We start from the raw sequence: 12,649 nt of genomic DNA, 5'->3' as shown, positions 1-12,649 counted from the left end.
CTACGAGCTCTAGCATGAGCTCTAAATCTTTATGGGATCCTAATAGTTCAGAATATGCTGAGTGTTCTGTAACACACGGGTCACGCATTTAATCCCCTATAGAGATTGTTCATCGCATGTGAATCAAACTAAAATATGTATATTCTTGGTTTTTTCGGTAAAGTCACGTAGTAGGGAAACATTAAATAATACAAATATAAAATAATACAATTCTCACGACGTTTCGACTGCAACACAAGCAATCATCATCAGGTGTGAAAACCACAGCAAGAAAATGTGCTGTGGTTTTCACACCTGATGATGATTGCTTGTGTTGCAGTCGAAATGTCGTGAGAATTTTATTGCTTTATATTTTTATTATTTTATTGTTTCCCTTCTACGTGACTTTACCAAAAGAACCAAGAATATGAATCCCTGCAGTCACGAAAGCTTTAAATTAAAATACGTATGTTTCAGATGCTGGCTTAACCTAAGATAAGTGAAAAACTAAATTAAATGTGATGTATACGTTTATGCAGTCATTGGTGTGTGGCTGAGACCATGAACATGCTACACTTGAAAATTACAGAGATCCCAGCATGCTGGCTCATTGCTCTGAATCCCGAGTCACCCGGGCACTTACAGCATGTAATTTGCAACTTTGCTGTTATTAACAAATTGCCATGTGATTGGAAGAACAAATCAAGGCAGAAGGCAGGCAGAAGGTGCGTTTATAATGTTATAAAATGTTAAGCAACCCTTATGATTTGTTCATTCATGCATTATGTTTACAGTGATTTAACTAATATATTCTACTGTACCAATGAGCTAGTAAAGTGTTAATGTGTAACAACCCATAATTCCCTGAGGTTGTTTTCTTGCTTGTTTAATCTTTCAATTTCTCGGTGCCTCAAGGTTGGCCTACCCATTGTCCCCACATCGTTGTTGACTCATTCCACTTCCAAATTTAGGTCACAGTTCTGAAATATCTCAGGTCCAGTTTGAAAGGTGTCATGAGGATGAAGGCATACGTGTGTGTGCCACTGCACATAACTGTGTGCATTTGCTTCCGTGGGTGTATGGTTGAGGGGGTGGGAGTGAGTGGTGATGGATTGTCTTGTGTGTACTGGATTATAATTCCAGAAACTTAGGTTCAGTTCCGAGCCATGACACAAAGTCAGTTGCAAATGGCATATACACCTTTTCTGTTGTCCCCAAGGTCAACTTGGCTTTCAACAATGATCTGGTGCAATGTGGTCAATAGCATGAGCACTGAAAAGAATAAGTTGGTCAAGAATGGTGCTGACCACTCCACCATGCCATGTGTGAATGAGGCTTTATTAGGCACTGGCTCAGAACACTTGTTCCTCTGGTCTAGAAGGTTCAACTGGTGATCTGTGTCTTGTTTGTGTATGAATGTGTGGTGATTTTAGCAACCCTTGTTTGGTGTTCGAACCGATATTTAGTATTTTCCCACAGTACAAATAGTGTTAAAAAAACAGCATTGGTGGTACAATATCTGCATTTTGTCAGATGCACTGACTGATATAATAAAAAAATTGGACATTTTAGTAGAGAAAAATTGCCTTTGTCATTAAATAGCATATCCCAAAACGAATTAGATTAAACTTTTTTCAACTCAGTTTTTGATCCATCATACTATTTTTTTACCTACGAAGTGTTTAATATATTTATTTTCTCTTGTAATATTGGCATGTGTGCAATTATAAACAGCGCGACGTATTTCCCATTGCAGTTGCAAGGTGGTTAGAGTACGCAACTATTAAGAGGGAGATCACACGTTAAATTCCTGGCCAGAGGTTGACTCAGCCCATCATTCTTTTTAGGAGTAATACAATGACTACTGATGTTGTGGGAATTCAATGGTAGTTGTCCTATAAAGACACTGATTTTGATATAGGAAAGTGGAATTTTCATCCTTGGCTCCTAACTGGCAGTGCAGGTAGGCACTGCTCCTTGTTCGTTTAAGCATGAAGACACTCAGACTTGACCTTTCACATTTAGGGAATAACCTGGAAGTGACATTGTTGACTTTTACTGTTGTCCATAAATTTTCAATTGTTTACCTCAACATATGGATTTCTATATTTGTCTGGCTAAACTGGGTTATTCACAGTATTCCTATCAGCGCTGTCCTCCAGACAGTCTCGTCCCTTCACCTGATGAAGGCCGCTTGTGTTGTGGCCGAAACGTCGTGATTTTTGTTATTTTATTTTTTACTTACGTAACTTAAGATTCGCTGAATTAAGTCAAAAACAAACATTTTGTGCGATCCTTTGTCACCTGGCAGAGACCATCAACTCGCTAGGACGGGTGGTTGAAACCCAGAGTTCAACCTAGGCTCTAAATGGTGCTGGCTCAGTGCTCTGACACAAACTTCAGAGCGACCTAGCCAAATGGTGGTATTATTTTCACTGCTTTGACCCAGAGTGAGACCAGGGTGGTGGGGGAGGAGAGTGTTTCCCCCTTGATCGAGCGAGGAAGGAGAACACCCACACTCCAGTGAGTCATTGCACGTCCGCTAGACATGCATTTGAGCGGTGCGCACAGGCCCTCCCTAGGGCATGTCAGCCCACATGCAGGGGCTCCAAGGCAGCATGCAGAGCAGGGCGTCCCACTGCGCAGAATACAAATGGGCCAAGGCTGCAATGCAAGACTGCCTGCATTTCAGTGGTTCCATCCTTTTTTCCCCCGTATTAGGTCTATTGCTACTGACATGAAATGTCTGGAATGATGGATTCGTCCAAGAGGTGGTTGAGAGGTGGTAGGTGGGCTGCAGTGGAGTGTGTTTGTGAGCCATTGGATTGATTTCCCGACAAATGGTGCAATTGTAGTGCAAACCAGAAAGGCATTGTAAATGTAACCACCTTGTCTCACCCCCAATATTTAGTTTATTTAAACGGTGGTCACCGACATTCTCCGACTAGATAGACTAGAACACCATTACTTTGCCCAGTATTCAAGAGAACGTAGCAATGCAGGAATTCAATATCAATTTAATTAATACGCATGGATGGGGGAACAGCGCCTACCCCACGTGACTCCCCCCCCTGCCCATAGCCATTTCCTGAATGTTAAAAATCTTCCAAGCCTGGCACTCAGGATTTTTTTTTATCTGCTTGTCTTAAAAATGGCGAACCAGCGAATTTCAAGCTAATATCACTCCACATTTCAAGCAGGATGTGTGTAATCTTCCTGCATGTTTAACAATAGCGGTTTTTAAGGGTCGACACGCACGTTACTCACTAATGATTTCTCATAATCAGAATATTTCAGAATCTTTGTTTATACTGGAGGAATCTGATGAGCTTATACAGCTCTCCCTTTCACAGATGTCCAGTAGGAGCGGGTATAATTATTATAATGGCTGTTTTTTATACTTCTAAGGGCCTATTTCATGCAGAAGCTGTTTTCACACGTTTTATGAATTCAGGTGTTATAATAATGTTGCGTTTAGTTTTATACAATTTCGTTCATGCAAATTGCATCACAGAATTGCTGAGAAACCACCGACAGGTTGGAAGGCAGCCAGGTGGTGAGCCAGCATCAACAATTGCCCAAGCCTTTCCATCCTTAATACATAAAGATGTTTTTCAGCCAAATATGTAGGATAGTAATGGATAATAATGACAGTGATGATAAATGAGATCGATGATGATGACGACGATGATGGGGCTAATGATGAAGCTGCTGTTTCTGCAGCTGTTGATATTCCTCAACCCCCCTCCCCCCCTTCCTGATCCACCAATCCACACCAAGTCCGATCAAGAGCACAGGATTCCAGATGTGCATCATCAGTTTGTGCACACTGCACCAGACACCCATGTGTCATTTTTCAAAGGGCTCGGAACAGGTTCTGATCCCGGTCGCCAGCTGTGGCTGGGATCGAACTCAGGTCACTGGGTTCATAGCACAATGTGAAAACTACTGTGACACATCCAAGTATGTATGGTCTTATGAGTTAGGCCACCTCTTGAACATAACCTCTCTCAATCATTTACTATGTGCTACTGCAAACATCTGGGGGAGTTGAAGTGAAAAGTCTCACTTGGCCTCCACTCTGTTATCGTGTCTGGTTTTCTAAATGGTGCTATATCATGGATGTGTCTGGGAATTCTCAGATTCCTCTATGAGACTTTTGAGGCTGCGAAGGACTTATTGAGCGATTCCTCGTTGCCTGTCTGGGACTTTCCTGGCACACCCAGTTGCATGTCTGGCCAACGCTGGAATTGCTATGCTAAATCTGTCTAGACACTTTGCGCTGACTTTGTGCCCCCTATTTCAGGCTGACGGTGTCTATGGAGTCGCTACTGGACTTGCCCACAGGAAAGGCGTCTCATCCTTTGTCCGGTATGTCTCTCTGTTTTCAAGGTGCAAGGTTTTTTTTTGGGCCATGTATAACAACGGCTCAAAGTCCCTTCATCCAGTGAGCTCCAATAGGTCCCTTTGAACATGCAGCAAATGCTTTACGGAGCAGCTAATCAGAATGGCATTCACTGCAGCACAGGATCTGCAGTGGGTTTGTTTGGTTTTCTTCATTATCATTCCAGGGAAAACCTTGACACAGACGCCTTGCAAGGGGATCTATTGTGCTGCGTTTTTGAAGGATGCCCCTTTATAAGACCCCAGGGATATCAAATGAAATGTTTGAGAGTCGATGGATGCCTTGGGTACCCGAAAATACATTTAGTGCTTCCCTACTCAAATGAGCATGGGGTAGTCCTCAGCAGCCCTCAGTCATTGGTGGGAATTAGACATTCATGGTGGTGGCCAGTCTGTCCTGTAAAATAGACTGACCACCACTGTTAACTTCCCACAAAATGAATATCAACCCAGCACTGATAATGAGCTGAGGACATCCCTCGACAGGATTTAAAATCAAAATCTTCTGTTTGTGATCTGATTCTCTTGTCAAAAGTGTCAACTTTGCTTAATATTTATTGCGTTTTTTTAATATAAGCTATTGCATTTCGTAGAGCTTTGCTTACACCAAATATATGCTTCTGCCACTATCTTGCTTTGCACGAGAACCTGCTTCTTCCTTTGGTATTCAAACCCCTATACCGACCCGAGCGTGTTGATAATAATTTAATTTTACAAAGGAAAACATCACTTAATCAGAGGAAACTTTTCCAAGGGAGTTTTTTTGCGTGTTAGTCATCCTCAATGCGTTTAATTTTAATTGGATAAACAATATTGCTTGCCTCTGGAGATCCCTCCCAATGATAAAAAATAAACCACCTCTGTCAAATCTTCCACCCCCCCCATCTCACTGCAGACTGCTGTCTCCAACACAGTGGAGCTTCTCATGCTTGGAAAGATACTGCCTTAAAGGGAAAAAGCAAGCTCATAAACAAGCATCTGTTTTTTTTTGTACACATAAACATAGACGATATGCCACTGGGTCTCACTTTGAGTTTGATGTTTGGTGCATATATATGTTTATATGCATCATCTTGTGACTCAGGGACACACGGCTGTTTGGATGGATATTGTCTCTCACTGGAGCACAACCACGTCATACATCGGATTCATGAACACCATGCTTGCGAATTGCAGAAGCGTCAGAGTAGGCGCCAGGCCCTCCTCCTTTGACTTTGACTCATTTACATACTGTTACTCGCCAGCACAAGCTGCACAGTGATGTATCCGTATAGACTCATTAGGAATCGTTACTAACCCACAGCCACACTGGAATCCTTCACTTGCCCCTGCACCCCGCCCCCACAAGGTTGGAGTGCTGTCATCCCGCTACGTCATGATGTGCGATGTACGGTTGAAGTTTGTGTCGTGTTCGTCTGCGGTGTGCAGCGCTTGGAGGGGTATTTGAATTTGCGTGCAGCACCTTGTCCTGTAATCTGTAATTCGTGACCGAGGTATGAGAGACGAATGGGCAGTTTTCTTTTCACAGGAGCCTGTATTGACTGCTGCATGGACGAGGATTGATATCGCTGTGAGAATTAATGGAAGATGTCTATCAAGAATCATTGTTTGATGTATTTGATTTTGCTCAGGGTTATGGTGGCATGCTGGTTTGTGTACTGCGCTATCAATCTGGGTACAGATAATATCTGAACTTGTCTTCTCCCCCCCCCCCCCCACTAAACGACACTGACCAGCATGGTGAAGCATGGTCACACAGTCCCATGATGGACACGGCATGGGGAGGCCTTCATCTGTCAATGGATTCACAAAGGGCCGCAACTTATTATAATGTATTACATTATATTATCAAAGTAATAATCACTAAATGGCAACGTGGCATATGAAATCAGTTTTTTTTTGGTACGTAGAAATGTGATAATTCACCTCTCAATCCTTGCCTCCAGCTGCAGGAGCACTGTCCTGCTGCCATTGCAGGTCATAAGTAACCCAAGCGCGTGCAACAGCGTGCGCCAGTCACCAGGCACCGAGCACCCGTGTCGTGATGCAGCCAAGGTCATGGTCATTACACCTTTACAATTGGAGACGAAGGACTCCACCTTGGCCACAATATTGCTCAAGGGCATTGCAGCAGTCAGCCTGCAAATCCTTTGTCTCTGACATTGGCACACACACGTAATGTTGCTCACGAGCAAATGAATGGGGATTTCGCATTCTGTTGAACAGTACAGAAAAAGTATAAAAACTAAGAATGAGTTTTACCATTTCTAGCAATAAAACAGGAGGTGTTAAGATGTTAAATCACCAAATACTGTAGATGCCTTTTGTAAGGAACTAGCTTTACTACTCGGCTTTGCCCGGGACTTGGATTCACCACACCCTTTGTCTCCCCAGTGGCGATGTTCACACACCACACCAGTTACTCATTTGAGGCTGAGTCTATCTAGGGGAGGCCCAGGACCGGTTCAAAAAATCGTCACCGGTGGTGGCCGTGAGCGGGAATCGAAATCGGGTCGCCGGGTTAATAGCGCAGCGTGCTAACCACTACACTACCGCTCCCCCCACACACACACACACACGCGCATCCATAGGTACACATACACACGCTTCCTGCAGACACACACAACTTTCAAGGTGCGTACGGCAGTAAACGACTCAAATAATAAACCAATGCTGCGCGAAGAACGCCTTAGACCTGCAACACATTTGTATGGCACTTTACTCGCGGAGGGTTGGGCGGGGATGTGTGACATCAGCAGGCACACTGCGTAACACTTCCGCATGCGGGTGACATCACAGATTTGACGTCACGGCTCACTTGCCATGCAAAATATATCCATTATTGCGTCCCCCCCCCCCAAAAAAAAACTATACAAAAGTCCATCTTTATGCTGTTTGCATGGTGTACAGTCTGGAAACTACCCATATTCCAAATTTTAAGTTTGTTGCATGTCGGGAAGTATGCTAAACATTTCGAACAGACATATTCACAAATTTCCCTTTTATATATCGGTAATGTCTGCATTAACCACACATACTTTTGGTGAACATGCAGACAAACATGCTCTGAAAATATTATGCATTATCTTTTAAACTTATTGAGTTACACCAGAGACAGTCAGTTTCAAAGACTATATTATCAGAGCATACGCTTGGGTTCTATTCGGTAAAGTCACGTGACTTTACCGAATAGAACCAAAGAGTATGGATCCTTGCAGTCACGAAAGCTTTAAATCTAGAATTATCAGAGCATGTTTGTTTGCATTTTCACCACAAGTACATGTGGTTAATGCAGACTTGTTTCCTTGCAAAAGATGTTTGAACATCTCAACATCTGTTTTAACATCTTAACACCTGTTTTATTTCCAGAAAGGTTATAAACTATTCGTATTTTTCATACGTTGATTCTGGCAAATAAGGTCCCATGATAGAACACAAAAAAATATGTAGTGGGCATTTTACGTGTACAGTACTTCCACTTAATCGTCCGAAATATTCTCTACCCAACCCTCGCTTGTTTCCAAGGCAGACATTCTTTTTAAAATATTACATTTCCCATGTAAAAGGACAACTGTGAATGTACAGGTTTGGACTATCGTAGCAGAACTTATTACAAATCAAGACAGTTACATAAAACTCACAGCCTTGCACCGAAGAAAACTTTCAATTTCAATGATGTGGGAAGCCACATCATTTCATATTCAGAAGGCTTCAGCCACTATTGATCTAGACAAAAAGGCAAGCCTTGAATAGAAGAGTATTTTGTGTAAATGAAAGGCAGAGTTTCGGCCTTCTTTTATACGCGAGTGATCGAGCGAGCGGGTTAGCGTGCCGGCCGCAGCCACACAATGAGGGTGCGAGAGAAGGGGAGGGGGGGCACATCACAAAGAACTGGGGGTGCTGGTCCATGTTGCGCCTATTGAGTAACCCTGACGGGAGTATATAGAAATTTTTAATAAAACTTTTTTAATGTGTTTTTTTAAAGGGTAGGGTTTGTGTCGCAGTCTTTTCTTAAATGCAAATAGCTCGCAATTTAGGTGGTTTGGGAAGTGTTTGTGAATCTGATTGTGGATGCTGTGTGAATGCTGGTGGCAGCAACTGGATGACAATGGTGTCTAAATGTGGCTGTGTTCTGTATGCTGGGAAGTGGCACTTTGCACAAGCAGGCTTCTGCTCATCTGGCTTAGTTGCGCGATGATTAGAGCGCCTGACTCGCAAATGAAAGCCCACACGTTTTAATCCTGGCTGGGGTTCACTCCACCTGCTATCCCTTCTGGGTCGTTAAAATCTACTGTGGAGATTATTGCTCATCCACTAGGAATGTGAGATTTACATCTCTGGCTTGAAGGCTACCATCAAAAATAAATGCTGCACTCTGCTTGCTTGATCATGAGACACTGTGGATGTTTTTGTATTAGAATTTACATTATCTATTTGGCACTGGGAATAAAATCATTTATGTATGTTAATATTCCACGAAACTCCACTATAAGCCAACCTCTGAACATGATGTTCATTTACCAAAATATAAAAACCCATCCAGAGTGCCACACAAAATTATTCCGAATATGAAGATGGGTTTTGTGAGTGACTTGCAGCCTATGCTCAGTGATTTAAGCTGCGTGTGAATTGCAATCTTGATGTCATTCTATTTAAAGTTTCAGAGTTATTTCAGATGTAATTTATGTTTCTGTTTCATGCTGATGGAACTATGCCTGTGATCACAATCCATCATAGCTGAGTAATAGTTAATAAATCAGGGTTTTATTTATCAAATTTAGTTCATGCTTAAACAAGAAATTAAGTGTCACATTTTCTTTTGTGGCCATGAGCTGATGGTGAAATTTCCACAATCCAAAGTAGGGAACAGTGTATCCTATAGGGTAACTACTCTTGGATTCTCCTAAAAGGGATACTTATTTTAATAATTCTAGAGGATGATGAGCTGCGTTGATCATGACCATAAGTTGGACTTGCAACTTTTCGATCGTAAATGGAGTACTTCACCGGTGGACCGCCCTGTGAAAGATAAATTTAAGACAGCGTTGTTGTTGATGTATTTTTTATCTGCCATAGGTTATTGTAAACCTTTCCTACAACAAAGGAAGAATCCTAAAATACAATTAACAAGCGGCAGTCTGGAGATGAAAATATCGATTTAGTCTTGCGAAAAAAATACGTGACGTTTATTTCCAGCAAAATTAACACTGCCAATTCAATATCTGTAGAGTGAGAGGGTGGGCACATTGTGGAATCATTCGTATTTACGCCTCACTTTGAGTGTTGGTTGTTATTGCAAAAACAACCAAGCCTGGAGGCATTGACTACTTCTGTCTGCCAAGGTGACCTTTTGGCTGGTTGATATAGCGACTGGGCCATTAAACAAAGTAAAATGTTTGTTCAGGACCTCCAAAACTGGCTTCTGGGAATCAACTGAGTAGTGAGGTCTGACAGTGAAACATGGGGGTCATATTGGGTTATTCTGTAGGTTTTAGTTTCAGTTGTGATAGTATATGTCGGGACAGTTGTTCACTCGCACTTAGAAATTAAGATTCTAGTCTTTAAATGCAAGCACATGCAGAAGAAACTAGGCATTGCATTGAAGGAAAGAGTATGCAACTAGGAAGTGTACAATTTCGATGTGGCAGCAAAGTGCTGTCTATGTAAATCAGGGTGATGAGGTGGCAATGGGTTGTGCATGCGTGCAAGATGAAGGAGGACAGGTGTAGAGAGAGAGAGTCAGGCATTGGAGTGGCACCCAGAGGTCAGGTTTTTGGCAGATGGGTGGATATTTTTAAGAGCAGACCATGGATGTTGGGTAGCAGCTACGCATATTTCAGGATTTAGCAGCAGAAAGGATCTGATGGTGAGTGTGTGGTATCAGCGGCCTTGGCCTTGATGTTGAATCACTAAAAAGTGTTGAAATATGTTATGATGTTTTTGTTATAAATTAGTTGGTTTAGACTTCACGAATATGGCACCGATTGATGCAAATTAGAAGTCTATTCACAAACCTACATTGTTAAGCCCAAGAGAGAATAATTACATTTGCATAAGCCTTGTGACTTTTGATTAGCATATTCCAAGTGGAATAGTCATATCTTGTTTTGTTTTTCAATGCAGGGATGACACATTATAACATTCTTATCTCTGCATGAAAAGAACCTTTACTTAGCTCATTTATATTCTTGGTTCTTTCGTTAAAGTCACGTAGAAGGGAAACAAAATAATAAAAATATAAAGCATATTTTATTTTATTGTTTATTTTATTGTTTCCCTTCTACGTGACTTTACCGAAAGAACCAAGAATATGAATCCCTGCAGTCACGAAAGCTTTAAATCAAAATTTAGCTAATTTACTTTCAGAAAACCTTTATCTCTTGTGAGCTCTTAGTATTTTCAAACCGAATGAACTGTATACATATATAGTTTTCATGCTAATTAACTACACGTGAGCTCCAAGCATACAGGAAGCTTTTAACAATGTTGTAGTCAGGCTGCGTTGTTTTTTTTGTTATCAGGAGTATTGTTTCCCGGTTAGTATTGCACATATCAGACTTGCACACAAGTCGGTTTAACGAACATAAACTGTCAGTCTAAATGCCTCTGAGTTGGTGGAATGAATTCAACATTCCTATGAAGGGGTGATTGTATTTGCAAAGGGTGGCTGTTGTCTTTCCCCAAAGTGGTACATTATTAACCCCACAGGGCCAAGGTGACTGCTGACCAGGACTGGAACTCCATAAACCTTTCAATTTTGAGCCCATATATTTACAGCACGACCCCTTCGCGTTGATGAAGTCTTGAGCAGAATGTGTCTGAAAGGCCATTCGAGAGAAATTGTCAACTTGAGCGAACGTTGACCACTGTAGCCGATTAAAACTAACCTTCATTATTCTCAGATGTTGGCACGGCAAGAGAAGTGATGCACGCTGGCAATTCCTTCTCAGCCCCCCTCCCCTACCCCCCCCCCCCCCCCGAAGAGTCGGCCATGTCTCCTTTGACGACTATAGTGGACACTTTGGAGAGTTAATTGGTGCCACTCAAAGCTGAGTGGAAGTTCCCCTTTCTGTGTGGACCGTTGCAATGATAGATTAACAGTTTAACACGTAGGCTTTCGCGACCAATATTATTCATAATAAAGGTTTTTGGGTTAGATCGCGTTTATTTATAAATGTGTCGTAACCCTCCACCACCCGACACGGCCAATCAGCAAAAAAAGTGTCACGTTGACAAAAGACAAATAATTCACTACTTTAGCCCACCGGTGTGTTGAAGAGTGAATCCACATTTACAGTTTCAGTACGACGTTTCGCTGGTAAATACATCCAGCATCATCGGGTAATTCACATCCAGCATGTAAATGTGGATTCACTCTTCAACACACCGGTGGGCTAAAGTAGTGAATTATTTGTCTTTTGTCAACGTGACACTTTTTTTGCTGATTGGCTGTGTCGGGTGGTGGAGGGTTACGACACATTTATAAATAAATGCGATCTAACCCAAAAACCTTTATTATGAATAGTAACAGTTTGCTGTTGTGGCTGCTTTTTTTTTTACCTCCACATATTGTCATGTGATAATGTAGGATGTGCTTGTTACGGATGGCCAAATCGCCACTCGTGAATTATGGAGTGTCCGTTGTGTGGTTGGTTGCGCAGCCTTCCAGCGGAGCCTGAGTATTCCCAACACTGGAAAACCGCCAAGGAAGCCTCTGGGTCGGACACCCATGAGCAGGTTCGTTCTGCAGTAGTAGCCTCGTAATTATCTCCTATTAGTGGATGAGTGTGTCGGAAATACAGCATAAGTACCTTATTTACTGAGGTGTCAAACGCTGCATCCTGTAATCTTTATGAATGGTAATGATTTTTTTTTAAATACTGGACGACCATAATAAATAAATGGACTAAAAAAATGGTCTTAAGTCAAATTGTCTTCCTGCTATAGTAAGCAATGGATATATTACCTTGTACATTCCGACCCTGAGACTGATGATAATTGAACATTACGATTGCATAACCAGTCTCCATTTTATTGAGCTTGGAGGGATGATGAGCTCAGTTGATGGAAGAAATATGTTTTTTTTTTCAGCTAATCCCTGATGGGGATTTGGTTGCATTTTCAAGCTTACAAACGTCAAAACTTTGACTTAAAACTTTCGTGACTTCAGGAATTCATATTCTTTGGTTCTTTCGGTAAAGTCACGGAGATTCAAAACAAAAAACCCACGACGTTTCGATCGCAACACAAGCGGTCGCCATCACCG

General features: G+C 41.9%; 1 protein-coding gene across 6 annotated transcripts in view; it reads left to right on the top strand.

Moving 5' to 3' along the window:
* Positions 1-12,649, top strand: part of LOC116939621 (CAP-Gly domain-containing linker protein 4-like) — an 89,473-nt gene that overhangs the window by 67,144 nt on the left and 9,680 nt on the right. For all 6 annotated transcript variants that reach the window (XM_032948242.2, XM_032948243.2, XM_076063087.1 and 3 more), the window contains 2 exons: positions 4,286-4,350; positions 12,045-12,120. In XM_032948242.2, the coding sequence (XP_032804133.2) occupies positions 4,286-4,350; positions 12,045-12,120 (141 nt within the window). The remainder of the gene's footprint in view (positions 1-4,285; positions 4,351-12,044; positions 12,121-12,649) is intronic.

This window comes from Petromyzon marinus, chromosome 6 (assembly GCF_048934315.1).
Source record: "Petromyzon marinus isolate PM22_M1 ecotype Great Lakes invasive population chromosome 6, UKy_Petmar_22M1.pri1.0, whole genome shotgun sequence".
Classification (NCBI taxonomy): Eukaryota; Metazoa; Chordata; class Hyperoartia; order Petromyzontiformes; family Petromyzontidae; genus Petromyzon; species Petromyzon marinus.
This window is presented reverse-complemented; position numbering and strand designations above follow the sequence as displayed.